Source organism: Simochromis diagramma, unplaced genomic scaffold (genome assembly GCF_900408965.1).
Source record: "Simochromis diagramma unplaced genomic scaffold, fSimDia1.1 OVJJ01000516.1, whole genome shotgun sequence".
Lineage (NCBI taxonomy): Eukaryota > Metazoa > Chordata > Actinopteri > Cichliformes > Cichlidae > Simochromis > Simochromis diagramma.
Window position 1 is genome coordinate 2,369,929 of NW_024386938.1, and position 14,749 is coordinate 2,384,677.

Genomic DNA, 14,749 nt, shown 5'->3' on the forward strand with positions numbered 1-14,749 from the left:
TCACCCATTCACTCTTTATTGTTCCAGCAACTTTGGTAGTATGTTGAAAATGACATTTAACTTGTTTACTTGCCTGTAGTAAACTAACTGTCAACCAATGATATTGATAAGAACACAGTTGTTCAGTTAATTATAAGGGGAGTCTGCTGAGTATCTTCTGGGTGAGCCATGTAAAAGCTAGCATGTGAAGAAGGCTATACAATCAAAGGCAGTGGTTACAAAAATTGCTTTTACTAAGACTAATAATTAGCTACCAAACTGAAATGAAATGGATAAAATATTTCTAAAACGAGTACGTGGCTGAAGAATAATGATGAATAACTGGGTAAAAATGACGTTTCTTGCAACAAAATACTTTTCGCTAAAGCAGTGTTTAAATGTATTCCAATAAAGAAATGTATAATTAGCTAAAGGTAGCTGATACATTAATAGCAACGAATATGGAAATGGCTACAGTAGCTACAATTCAGGTTGAATGTGTTTATGAGCAGTTAGAGAAAACTTGATGCAAGCTCAAGTATATTTCTGTTACTAAGGAAAACCAGTAAATGGTTAAGATGTTGTCTTTAAAGCAAAGAATGATTAACCAAGAAACATACGAATAGATACAGTAACAGTTTCAGGTTGGCAAACATGCATTCTAAAGGCGATAGTTAGCTAAAAGTAAAGACTAACTTGCTAACATAGTTAGCTAAAAAGAAACAAGTATGTGGTTTACATGTGTTCCTAAAAGAGGGAGCTTCTCAGTTAAAAGTGTTAAACTTGTGAACAAATCCTGCGATTATTGGTTAGAGGTAAGAACAGTTCTATTACATCAGGCCGGTTGTCCGACTGGTTAATGAAAGCGTTTTCATTAAAAACCCCTGTAGCCTCAACAGCGACGCCTGGTGGTGAGATTCAGTGTTATTCGATCAAAGAGCCTGTGAGGGAGATGGTAATTTGTGTATGCAAAAAGCCAAATTAGCATTCAGTTTTTAACAAGCTCCCTCTGTTACTGCAAACTATAGCACTTTGTACTGTTTCACTTCAAACTGAGGTACTGCAAGGAAGCTTTACCCATTATCCTCCTGTATTGTCTCTCGGGAATGTCACATACACTCAAAACTTATAGTAGGTTTGTTGCTGGCCGTTTCTCTCCCCCCATCCCAGGCAGAGCAGAAGCCCGGGGCCCCACATTGACACATGTAAAAGAAGAAAACGACAAGCCTTGATTAACTGTAAATAACTCCCAACGTGTTCTTAAACAGCACCTGGCTCTATTTGCATTTAAATGGGAGGCAGCACTATTACGTTAATGCGTTAACACTCCTTATCGCAACACCATTACGCATAGTTTGGTTAGTAGCTACATATTTTATCTGCTCTGCTCACGGTTCTCTATGTTAACTTGAATATATTTCGAGGTAGATAAAATAAGGACTTTTGAGTAAGTCCTGCCAGCTGTTTACGCGCTCTGGTGAAGGCCCTAGGAGAGGCTTACTGGAGGTTTATGTGGGGAAAAGAAGGGAGCCAGACAGGCGACAGCGCTGTCTTGGCCTCAGGGCAGAGGCAGGGAACGAGCAGGCGAGCCAATGAGAAGGAGACATCCACTCCTCTCTGTCCTGCTCGGCTTGGCTCAGTTCGGCGCGCCCTGTAATTAGGGGCTCTAGTTGGGTTGGGCGCCGCCACGGTGGACAGCCTGGCTGCTGCGTCAAGGGAGTTTGGGAACGCAAGCTTCAGACTGTGTGAGGAGTTTCTAAACAGTGCTGCTTCGGAGCTCAGAGCAAACCCGATCTGAGACGACAACAGGGAGATAAACGCCTGAAAATGAACGGGCAGTCCTCACCTGTCTTCGAGGAGAAGAAGCCCTCTATCCCCGTGGCCGGTGGTTCCATCTCGGCTTCCAAGGATTCCCCGACCATGCCGGAGTCCTCCTCCACAGATATGGGCTTCTATAGCGGCCAGAGCGCGCTCCACGGCTCGCAGGATTTCTACCCGGCACAGCAGCCGTACTCCGCTCAGCACATGAACCCGTACGCATACCACCACTACAGCCTGAACGGAATGGGTCCCGGCGGTGCCTACCCCGTTGGGAAGGCAGAGTACTCTTACCCCCATGCAGCATACAGGGAGCACGGAGCATTCAACAGGGAGGTTCAGCCAAGTCTGCAGGACAGCGGTAAGTTCACCCGTAACGGAAAGTTTTTTTTAAAAATATGAGCATAAATGTGATAAGCACTGTTGCGTAAGCTGCTCTCCATCTTTGTCAAAGCCACACTGACCACCTGAGGCTGATGTATGGCAAGAGCTCATGTCTAGCCACATGAACCCAATAATTGCGCATGAGTTTTACGCACGAGAAAAAAAAGGAAGTTATTTTTGTTTTTCATTTTTCCACTGCGTCCAACTCTCCACACATCACATTTCATAGATATGTGGAAGCATTCAACGGATTCTCAAATAACTTTCTATTGTTCATCACGAGAAAATGATTAGGCAGGAGCAAAATCCCACACACAATGGTGCTGGGCTCCGGGGAGAGGCGCTGGCTATCACTTTGTTGAGAAATAACCTTGTAACGTGTCTGTGTAAAGAAAGAAAGAAGACTCACAAAGATATTATGAAGAGTAGCTGTTCTTCAACTCTAAAAGTAAGTTTTTCTACAAAGTAAAAAAAACAAAACAAAACAACCATGTTCATATGCAGCTGATGGAGTGCTACAGTTTGTGTTACCTTGTTTTAAAAGTCCCAAACGCTTTAAAAAAGGAAAGACAAGTCTATAAAAATCTAAGCTTTAACGTCAATAAACATATCAATGAGAAGCTTGTCTGGGATATCATAAACAATTAAGGCATCAGTGTAGTTTCTATGAAGCAGGATGACGTGATGGGTATATATTCCTCGAAGAAACGGGGATCATCACCGGTGAGCTTCAGTCACTGCGAGCAGAGCCTCGGTGCAAAACGCTCCTGTTTATCATCACTGCTTTGAACCTGATTCAGATCGTATTTTGATAGGGAAATGACGAGCAGGCCGAAGGCCTTTGGATGGGAGCCACGTTCCTGCTCTAATCAGTGACTTTTCAACCTCACCGGTATCAGCAGCGAACGACTCATTTGTTAACACGCAACCGGTTCACGGTGGGCTCAACGTGCTGATCCCGTGTCGGTATTACAGCACAGCAACGTCAACATTTTCAACAACAACCATAAAGCGAGTTCTCTGTAACTTCCCTTTGAGTGCAAAACAAACAAACAAAAAAGATTTCTCTTTGGGCTCCTTTTTAGAGCTTGGAAGGTGTGCCGGCGCAAACTACAGGGAAAAAACAAGCTTGACAGACTGGTGTACTGTTTTTGGCATTCCAGTTGGGAGTTCACTCCTGGAAACGGCCCCGGGGGACTTTGGCCCACAGCCACGTACATCAGGTGTCACGACTTGTCAGTCAGCCTTGGCCTTTGAATCATTCAACGTGCATGGTTCCTTATCACGCAAAGCCTGTCGCCACGCCCAGAAAAATAAATAAATAAACAAAGGTGCAAATATGTAAACCCTATCATCCGTAACCAAACGATTAATGAATTTGAACACAGCCCAGAAATGTAGACCTTTTTTTAAAGTATAAACTGGTTCTTTAAATACATTTTATTCTCCTTTATAAATCCTTTAAATTCTCTTTCAAAAGTACGGAGTCTAGCACATGACTTTTTAAACAACCACAGTGTGTGGGTTTAATATAGAATATAAAAGTTTAGTATAGAATAACTCCCACTTTGGCTACAATGCCTGCAAGAAAAACACTGGAGTGGAATGTAATGAGTCTCTTTTGGAACTCTTACACGTGAAAAGCAATTTCAAAATGATGTTTTTAAGCCTATTATAATTAAAATAGCTTGTGAAAAAACTGTCAATATAGACTGCTTTGTAAATAGTTGCCTTTCAGATTCAGGCATGCATGCAGTACTTTACTATTGTTAAAAAGCTGCTTTATTCAATGCACCTGTACAAATCACACACACTGATGATGCAATGGGGATTCATTTAGCATTGATTATTACTACTCACTCGTCGAACACTGCAGACCGGAGGAGCTGAAGATCAATTCGCTGACTTTCTTATTACTAAATAACTCACACTATGTCCTGGACCAGAGCCGCCCAATGTGTTCTTCCAATACAAACAACGAGGGGTTGTATATTTAAAGAAAGACCCCCAAAAAAGGATACAAGAATAACAACAGGACAAATGAGCGGCGTTGTATACAGTCAGGCCTCCAGGCTACATGAAAAGCACCTATAAATCTCTGTCTCCCTCCCCAGCTGTGGGAGACACTCAGACCAAAATTATAAGCTCAGAGTGCTGGCGGAATTTCTTTGAAATTTCGGGGTTTGCAGTGGCTCTGGCTATTTTTGTGCTAAAACTTCTCTGCACCAACTGCCCTGTAGTAAAACAATGCAAGTTTAGTTCATTGTATGAGAAACGTAGGTGTGAAAGGGTAATACGTCAGTTAAAATATTGCAGTATTTTTACTTCTTTTTTGTTTTCCCTCGCCGCCACTGCAGTGAAAGAAGAACCAGATGTGGAAGTTAGGCTGGTCAACGGGAAGCCCAAGAAGGTACGCAAGCCCCGGACCATCTACTCCAGCTACCAGCTGGCAGTTCTGCAGAGGAGATTCCAGACAGCCCAGTATCTGGCCCTGCCAGAGCGGGCCGAGCTGGCTGCACAGCTGGGCCTCACACAGACGCAGGTGAGACTTTATGGGTGATAACTTTGCAGTTCAGTCATGACTTGCAGAATTTAAAAGCATCGGAAGTACCGGCCGAAGTGGAAGCACGGAAAGGATGTGAAGTGTCCTGTGAAATGGATGCGCTGATAGTATTTCACATTCAAATTTGGCTTCCTAAGGTCATTTTATATGTAAGCCAGGGTCTAAACTGAAAAGGCCCTAAAGCAGTGGAACTATCAGAGACGTGAGAAATGAAAGCAGCTGAATGGATAGTGACGCTGGCTTTTTAGCAGCTATGTCAGCTGAATGCAAAGATTCACAGCGCAGAAAGCTGAGGTGTTTGAGGTGTACTCTAAAGTTTCAGAGGCCTCAAAACTTGAAGATAAAGATGCTACAATATATAAAATTTACAAAAAACTGAACTGGAATCACTCCGAAATAAAATGTGAAATGTATGAAAAATCACGCTTTAAAACCCCCCAGATGAAAATAGAGAACACAAATACACTACACTGAACGTCTGACCTCGACTGTAGGCAGCGCTGCGAGTTGTTGCAGTGTGTCAGTCTGGTTTTTGCTGTCGTAATCTCCGTGCCCTGATGATTTACTAGCAGACGTATTATCTGTGCTTGAGTGATAAAAGACAAAACTTGAGGTGTGAGTTGTTTTATCACAGCTGTTGTAAATCATTGCACTGCGTCATGCTCGGGTAACATTCCCAAGCTTTAAGCAAACACAGACATGAGCACAGTTCCCTTCAGCTTGAAAAAGCATGAAATATGATTTGAAGCATTCACTGACAAATAAAAGAATAATAGGGTTAATAATCTCTTTAAAGTCCACATAAAACAAGAATCATATGCCTCATTCTTTTTTTAAACCTTATTTATTGTTTAAAAATTAGCTGCATCAAGGTTTATTTGGTAACAGCTGTTGAATAGGTGCGTTTTAGAAATGACTTTGAGATGAGATTAAGGCAATGATACAGACATTTAAGTAAGCCAGTGAGTTTTCAAAAAAATTATATAAATCTGTATTTCTTTAAAATACTGGCTAATGAAATATAACAAACATTATAATAGACTTGGAATACTTTGTCTTGGCCACATAATGGATATAACTCAGTTTTTGCCTCCTCGGCAGCTAAATGCTACATAGCGTTTACTAGCTAGCTGCTAAACTTGTCTGTAATTCATACAATTAAGACAAATTGCCTGAAATTAGATTATTTAAGCTTTTTACTGCATGTTTTGGCTAGAAAGCCTGAGAAAACTCACATTTATGCAGAGAAATTCTACTTGATTAGCAAAACAGTGCTAAAAAGAAGGAAGAAAATAGGTACATTAAAAACTGACGGTAAGCTAACTAGGTGCTGGCTTTAGCTATAGAGTTAGCATAGAAAGTTGAAGGAAGAATAAGTTTATCTTCAAACTCTCCCCATTCTGCTTGTGGCTTAGATTAACACTATAATGCACCCATATCTCTGACTAATCTTACCAGTCAATTATGCGTAATATAGGCAGCTGGTTTTGAAAAATATGAATAGAAATTTCTCACATGAGTTTTCCAGTAGTCACGTGGAAACCGGTCATGGAGGAACAATGTGTATTCCACAACTGTCACAAGGTGCATGCACTTAAAACCACCTTGTGATTGCCTTGGTCATGAGCAGATTGCCACAGTCGCCTGTAGTTCTTGTGGAAGATGCCGACTTGTCTGCAAACACTCACTGCTAGTCGATCGGAAATAAAAGTTTCACCTTCAAAAGTTGAACCTCCCCGCTACAGCAAACACAAAAACGGCTATTGAGGCAAACTTCAATAGCTCTGTTTCTGTCGTAGTTATTTTAATGCTTTTTTAAAAAAGCATAAAATAGATGATTTTGCATGTGAAGGCAAAAATATACGAAATTCTAAGATGGAAAAAATCCAAACCAAGGCGACACCTTTATGGTATCAATCCTAGTGAAATTCCAAACAAGAAGCCAAATAAGGATATTTTACTATTTCAGACTTTATAGTTACAAACTATGCTCAAACTATATAGTTACAATATGTCACACACAAGTGGCCAAAAATCAAATCCTAATATTTAAGTTGCTTCAACATTTTATCTTCTTCCCCTCAGGTCAAAATCTGGTTCCAGAACCGTCGCTCCAAGTTTAAGAAGCTCTACAAGAACGGAGAGTTTCCGCTCGGTGATATTCCTCTTGAACACAGTCCAGACGCCAGCGACTCCATGGCCTGCAACTCTCCTCCATCCCCAGCTGTGTGGGAAAACAACAACAGTAGCAATGGTAACAATAACAGCAGCAACCACAGCAGCGGGAGCGGCAACAACCCAAACGTCAGCAACGGTAGCGTCAAAAATAGTGCAATGCTGGATCCTACCAGTAGGGGGCAGGTTCCCTATCAGCCTCCGGTGGATTCTTCACCTGCCTATATGGGGGAGTACACACACCAGAACTGGTACCAACAGCAGGGTGCACACTTAGGTCTCTCACAGTCAGGCCAAGTGCACCACGCACCACCAACTGCTCCGTCGGCCACACAGAGTATGGGAGCCGTCTACTGATGTAGAAAAATGGACAACATTTTGACTGGAGTCCTGGGCTTCACCTGGGGCTTTTTTTTTTTTTTTTTGGATGATTCTGAGCTGTGCTATGTGCAGAAACACCTGACAGTGATCATCAAATCCGAGTCATAACTGCAAAAACCCGAAACACATGTTGTCACACAGGCTGCAAATGTGGATTGAAAACAAGTGTCGGCCTCATTTACCCTCCACCGCTCACAAGGTGAACTCATAACACTGTGGGAGACCGGGGTGATTCAAATGGGTTTTTAGTGCAGAGACTGACATTTATATTCGATATCACTGATAACAGTTCATGTTTTGTTTATAAATATTTGAATTCTGAATATATTTATGCAGAAAAATATAGAAATGCTCAGTATTTCCCTCACACGTTTCGTCTTTCTGTAAGGGGGAGTTAGACAGACTTATTCCACTAAAACTGGTAATACTACTGAAAGTCGCCCATCAAAAGAAAGCCTGCCACACTATTTCAGCGCAGGGCTTGGAATTGATATAGAATAAGAATATGACAGCTTGATGACCAAAACACGCATAACATATCAACACAACAGCGAAACAGAGGAGAAAAATTACGAGCATGTAATTTCACATTTGCTGGAATGAAACTTGTTTTCCTCTGTGGAACAACAAAGTGGACTTAGCAACACAAGCAAACAGGTGGTTTTGGTTTGTGTGGAAGTGAAGAGCAAAGCTTGTGCTCTCAGTTTAGAGGTTTGGCTTAGACTAAAAGTGATCCCCCCCCCCCCTTCAGATAGAGCCGCACTTCTTGTTCCAGTATTTACACCAAGGGTTAGGCAGGTTAACCAGCTGCTGGTTGTAGCTACAAAGTCAGCATCTGAACATGAGTATGAGCAGTGTATTAAACTCACCTCTGGGGGCTAGTGGCTAAAAGCCAGAATAGCTGCTTCTAGCCAATATAGTTAGTTAGAAACAAAGCTAAACTAGCTGAAATATGTTTTAAAAACACTTAAAGATGCTCTTTTAAAAAGTGGCTCATATTTAATTCCACCCCATAATTTCAGTGCATGTCATGATGCAGTCTGCCATATTGGTTGTGAAAAATATATAATCCCCATCTGGTTGGCGAATGAGTCCTGGAGGTTGCTTGCAGCCAACGGGTGAAATTGGTCACAAAGGGGGTGCTGCATCAAAAAACACTTTGTAATTGCTCCAATCAAAAGCAGAGTGCCACAGCTGCCTGTAGTTTGCATAGGAGACGTGGACTTGTTTGCAAATCATACATGGGATAAAAGATGAGGTGAACGTTTCTTCCGTTGCCGTCTTGGTGGCAAGAAACTGAATGTGAGAAGAAGGGGCAAGCGAGGGGAAAATACCAGGGCTAAATTCTCAGTTTTGAAACATGGTATGATGAAACGTGATTTTGTTTTTTTCCAAAATAGCTCTAACTCAGTATGACCCAAACTAAGTGACTAAGACAATGAACTCAGCAGGAAATTGTTTACAGAGGCTAAGTTAGAAAACGTTTTTGCAACAACAGCTATCACCATCTAGTGGCCTAGATAGGAATAAGGTACATCTGCACTGGCTTTATTTTTCTGACCTGGAAGCTATGTCAATTTTATTTTGCTATTTATGCATATACTCTTTACTTGATAACTACTTTCCAAGTCAACTAATTGACAAGTAGAGCGCTTTGAGTACTCCGGGAGAGCAGAAAAGCGCTATATAAGAATCAGTCCATTTACCATTTACCAAACCTTAAAAAAGGGTGATACAAACTACACATGGAGAATATTTGCCTTCACAGTAAAGGTTATGTCAGTGCTGCAGCCATCACATTTAAAAAGGTACAGTTTTTACTATGAAGGCAAATGTTCACCACTTTGGTGGTTTGCGTCACCCCTTTTCAGTTTTCCTTACTGTTAAACTAGTAGTTAGTGAGTGTTTGCTGAGAAGTCGTCCAAACAAACTATGGGCGAACATGCTAATCTGCTAGCAATCAATGCAATTACAAGGAGACTTTTGCGGCACCATATACTTCTTTGCGATTAATTTCACCTTAGGTGTGCCAGCAACCATCTGCCAGTTGGTGGAGGGTGGTTACCAGGGGGGTCAGTAACCAGTCTCTTTGGCTCTGGGGCCTTAAGCTTTATTTAGATCTTTGCATTTATTCTATAGAAAGTCTGTGATCTAGCTTATGCATTTATAACTGTGTGTAGTGAGCCTTTGTTGCTCTGCAATACCACTGCCAACACATTATTTGGAAGTAGAGTTTCTCTCCTCAAGTTTATCAATTTTATTTCAGTCAATTTAAAAAATTAAGACAGAAGAGAAAGTAGCTGGAAGCGCAGAGGAGGAATCGGCAATACTGGTCTAAAGTGTCAGTGCAGGTGGTGCTGATCCGAAACATAGTTGTATTTATAAGGAAGCACACATCAGATTATGGCGTAAATTGCAGTGTAGGGTTTTAAAAAGTTTATAAGAGCATATAAGTAGAACTAATCTAAGTTAAGATAGGCTAAGCTAACTAGCTGCTAACTGTTGCTACACAGTGAACACACATACTTGAGCGGAGTTTGACTCCTCTGCTGGAATCCTCCACTCCCGGTCACAGAATATGCGTTGCATATCCAAAGACAGACATATTATTCAGTTAATCTTTTTTTAATAATAAATGCCTCCAACAGAGGTTTGGTGCGCAGCTACAAAAAGTTAAAGGGCAGCTGAGCCTGAGCCAAGCTGTAAAAATGCTAATGCTTAAAATACAACCTACAAGTGCCGTAATTCACCACATTGTAGTATAAATTCCCACATCTTTTAAACATCATAGCCCGGCCTTTCTTTAAATCTTAAACCGAGATAACCCTGATTATATCACTTTAGTTATTTCCTCACACTTTTAAAGCCTTTTGGTGTTTTCGCTAGCTCAGTAATACTTTTTTTATTTTAAAAAACAAAGCAAAACAAAATGCCCTGGCCTTTCACTTCCTAGCAAGTTGGTGCTAAAATATTTTTAAAAACAAGTTGTTTATAATCTTTCAACAAGTGTGCTGTGCTCAGGTTTTTTATTTATAGTGTCAAGTGTAGATATGAAGTAGCACAACAGTTTGTGCCTTTGGAGCTTTTTTTCCTGTAAAGTTGAAAAAGCAAAGCGAAAATAAAATGTACTATTTTGTGTATTTCAATCTGCTGCTGGTGTTTTCATTTCTACCCGTGTTTACGCGTGAATACACCAAACACACAAAGGCGTAGTGCTGACGGTGCGCTCTTGGTGTGCCTCTCGGAGTGAGTCAGACAGCAGATCCAGGTTGCGCCCATCTATATATTTTACACACACAAACAGGCAGGGTGCGTGTAAAGGAGGCTGTGGGAGGTGACAGCGCAGCAGACACTCTGGAGTCTCTGGATGCTAATAACACACCGCTGACACTGAGAGAGACGGGTGTACGCCGCTTTCATGTGGCACACACTTGAAAAGGGGAGGAGAAATGTTTGTGTGGCAGTGTTAGTGTGTGTGTGTGTGTGTGTCTGTGACAAACAAGCTACACTTAACCAACCAAACCCATGGGTTAGCTAACAAAAAGAGGGTGTGACAAGGAAGAAGAACACAGACTTGCATGCTTTCAAACAATGTTACTAGGAAGAGTGAAAACATGACATTGTGTCCTTGTCTGAAATACCATGACATTAAAAGAAATGGCAAGGAAAGTTATGCAGAGCAATGTAACCTCCCACGAAATAAAATAATCTTCCTCCATTGTTCAACACCATTAATTAAAATGCATTTCTAGATTTTATGATGCCTGTCTTGCATTCTGTTGTGCTCAGCATTGGCATCTTCATATTTCTGCGCTCCTTCCTGGTTACCGAATGCTTAGATTTTACTACTTCTAAAGTCACATGGAGGAAAATGTTAGAACTATTCCTATAGTCTAAAACAGCTCAGTATACATAAAGCCTCAACATATACATTAGGAGCAACTGTGACTACATAATTTCCTCTGGGATTAATAAAGTATTAAAGCAAGACTGGCGACCTGTCCAGGGCGTACCCCGCCTCTCGCCCTATGACAGCTGGGATAGGCTCCAGCGCCCCCCGCGACCCTGAAAAGGATAAGCGGAAGCAAATGGATGGATTAATAAAGTATTCTGACTCTGATTTATCACTAGCACCAAGTGCATTCATCTGCATACAGGCCAACCTAACCAAATACAAAAAGTGCTGACTGAAGTAACACACTGAATATATCTGTGGACTTACAGTTTTGTGTGTGTGTGCTTTTAAGTATGGAAGCCCGTTTCTGCCACAAAAAAAAAAACATAACTCGAAATTTCGAGTTAGCTCTGCCAATCTGTAATCTACGTAAATGACGTCATTTTCTTGTTACCCGGAAGGATATGGCGCAGAGGAATGCACACTCAAAACCAGACTGCAACAAAGTGACGCTTTCGAGAGTACGTGGCTGATAGTAACGCCATGTGATTCAGCTAATAACACAAGGATTTCATCATTTGTGAAGCCACACTGAAAAAACTCAGCAATCTGTGCATTCATGACTGGCTGTGATACTGGTAACTTAGCTGTAGCATTTGTAGCTGAGGGCTTCAGCTTCCGGGTAACAAGGAAATGATCTCATTCACTGATTGGAAGCGCTAACTCGAAATTTCGAGTTATGGATACTTTTTTTTCATGTGTGGCAGAAACGCTCTTCCATAATTATGCCATGTTTAACACATCCCAACTAGTATGTTGTATGTCATTGCTATGTGGATGCTAATCCTGGATACTAAGTCACAGGCTCGTGTCAGCAGTTTCTGGTTATTCTCAATGCTCAAAAACCACTAATCTGCCCTTCTGTACTTGCTGTTTGTTCTCTAATGTGAACCGTTCAAATTTTCATGCATTTTATCACATCTTCATGTAAACACTGAAAGCTCAAAAACTTGGATCAGGCATTCCTTTGGCCAATAACGTTTGTTTTCAAGATTTTATCTAAGAAATCTCATACCTTGCTAAGGCAGAGGAAAATGTGAGAACTATACTTAGATGTCTACATTTGCTTGACACGTTCCCCTGAATCCATAAGTGTGCAGGGTGTGGACCCTAAACCATAGATCCACTAAAACACCTTCCATGTTTGCTGAGGTGCTTACCTTCCTGTGCTGAGCCCTCGGCTTCCAGGTGTCAGGTAGGAATGTACCTGAACATCACAGGGAGACAGACAGTAAGGGCAAACAGAGACTTGTAGCGACCTGTGACTGGTACTCCATTGTGGGTTTTTGCCTGACAGATTACAGTTTTAACAAATAATCTTCAGCTTATATTCATGCAACCAAAGACAACCATGCCAAGTTATGACTCTTTTTTGTCATGAATGAGTTTTACAAGCATGTTCACTCACTTGGAGAAAATGAACATCTTATTATATTAATGTGAAAAAGTTGCGCAGTGTGTTTGGAGGGTTAGCCGAGGTGGCAGTTAAAAAAATTCTTTAACATTTGCAGGAGGGCTGAAAGGGTGAGATGAGGTGAGAAGAGGTGACGGCATAACCTGATGCAAGCCAAGTTGAAAAAATCCGCAGCAGAAGAAAGGTTTATGACAGCTTCTTGACAGACTGGAAGCTGACATTACTTTCCTTTCCCTGCCTCGAGGTGTAATGTGTGTGCTGACCTTGGAAAAATATGTGATTTTGAAATCTGATACTAAAGCCACCATCTTTATTCCATCTGTGTCCATTTTGAGATATTGCCTTTTATGTTACAACAAAAATAAAATACACGACAAACCAAATAATAACAGAGGGATGTTCTTTTCTGAAGAATGCACTTGCTGAAGAGTCAGTTGACCCATTTGGGGGGGCGATCGTGGCTCAAGAGTTGGGAGTTCGCCAACAGGAAGGTTGCCGGTTCGAGCCCCGGAGTCTCGGTCGTTGTGTCCTTGGACAAGACACTTCACTTACCGCCTACTGGTGTTGGCCAGAAGGGCCGATGGCGCGATATGGCAGCCTCGCTTCTGTCAGTCTGCCCCAGGGCAGCTGTGGCTACAACTGTAGCTGCCTCCACCAGTGTGTGAATGGGTGGATGACTGGGTGTGTAAAGCGCTTTGGGGTCCCTAGGGGGGACTAGTAAAAGCGCTATACAAATACAGGCCATTTACCATTTGAGCCCATCAATTTGTTTAAGCCAATTCAATTTCATTTATATGGCACCAGTTTACAAAACAGTCATCTGTTGGTACTTTATATTATAAGCACAAATCCAGTAATATTATAGACAGAACTATCACACCATCCCCTATAAGCAAGGACAAACAGGAAGGAACATACTATAAGTGCAATTTATGTCTCTCAGTAATAACATAATGTAAACAAATGGGTGCTAAAGATAATGCCTAATAATCAAAGCTACATGTATCTGCGTATTTCTATAGTAACTAACTGCTTGTGGTTAATGGCTCACGATTTTGCAAGGAGCAAATCACAACAACAGTTGCCTCGAGGCACTTTATATTGTAAGGTTAAGACTCTACAATAATACAAACAAACAGAACAGCAGCAACAGCAAGAAAGTCCTCGGTTTGAATCTGCTAGCCAGCCTGAGTATACATGTTCTCCGTGCCAGTTTGGCTTCCAACAGGTTTTTCCTCCCACATTGCAAAGACATGTTTGTTAGTGTTGTTAATGAGTATTAATTGAATGCGACTGTGAGAGTGTGTGGTTGCCTCTTTGTGCTAGCTTTCTGATGGACTTGGGTGAAATTCCTTGAAATAGGATAGGCTGACTTGCTCATGTGCCCAGATAACTATAAGTTTTGGAATTTTGATATGGGCCAATGTATTTGGAGGAAAAAAGTGGATAAAACAGTTCTATAAAAACAGGAAACCAATTTGGTTTCCTATTTTTCATGACCAAAACTAATACTGGTTATTTTGTATCCAAAAAATGCATTTAGACTGAAATAAAATGTGTACACTGTATGACAGTTTGCCCATACCTTTATCCAAGCGAGCCTTATTCCAGTGTATTTCACTCAAACAAAAACATATTTGTATTTGGTGTTGTTGTAACACTGCTTCTTGGCAGTAAAGCTTATACCGTTGGAAAGCCTGTTTTAACACTTACTTGCTGCCACATTTGTAACGAAAATGCATTTGTGGGTTGAGCAGCAGAGTTGATTATGTGGGTTGCGCCCATGAAAAACTTGTCAAATCTTTTCTTTCGGTACCAGACAGGTTATTCTGCTACTGACTTGTTTGTTTTTTGCTTACTGGATTAGATGATTTAAGTCTGAAGAAACAAGACATACTGGCAATTTAACAATTTATTAATTTAACAAACAGGGGCTTCAGGATATGGAAGAATCATAAACAACAGCCTGATACCTCCTCATCATGCTGGTCACCTGCTTGGTCACATTTTAAAATATGGGACGTTATCCGACAACAATGTGCGACCAAGCTGGCGACCACCATGAGGAAAGTGGTTGTGT

General features: G+C 41.3%; 1 protein-coding gene across 1 annotated transcript; it reads left to right on the forward strand.

The window, feature by feature from the left end:
* Window positions 1–76: 76 nt before the first annotated feature.
* LOC120736893 (homeobox protein Dlx3b-like) lies at window positions 77–11,053 on the forward strand. Its single transcript, XM_040037256.1, has 3 exons — window positions 77–2,158; window positions 4,539–4,723; window positions 6,830–11,053. The coding sequence occupies exons 1-3, from the start codon at window positions 1,807–1,809 to the stop codon at window positions 7,274–7,276; spliced, it is 984 nt and encodes a 327-aa protein (XP_039893190.1). The 5' UTR covers window positions 77–1,806; the 3' UTR covers window positions 7,277–11,053.
* The last annotated feature ends 3,696 nt before the right edge of the window (window positions 11,054–14,749 follow it).

Excerpts from the sequence above, each read along its gene's own strand:
- LOC120736893 (XM_040037256.1), top strand. The coding sequence starts at position 1,807 with ATGAACGGGCAGTCCTCACCTGTCTTCGAGGAGAAGAAGCCCTCTATC. Across the intron at positions 2,159-4,538 it reads GCCAAGTCTGCAGGACAGCG|TGAAAGAAGAACCAGATGTG; the intron begins GTAAGTTCACCC and ends CCGCCACTGCAG. Across the intron at positions 4,724-6,829 it reads TGGGCCTCACACAGACGCAG|GTCAAAATCTGGTTCCAGAA; the intron begins GTGAGACTTTAT and ends TCTTCCCCTCAG.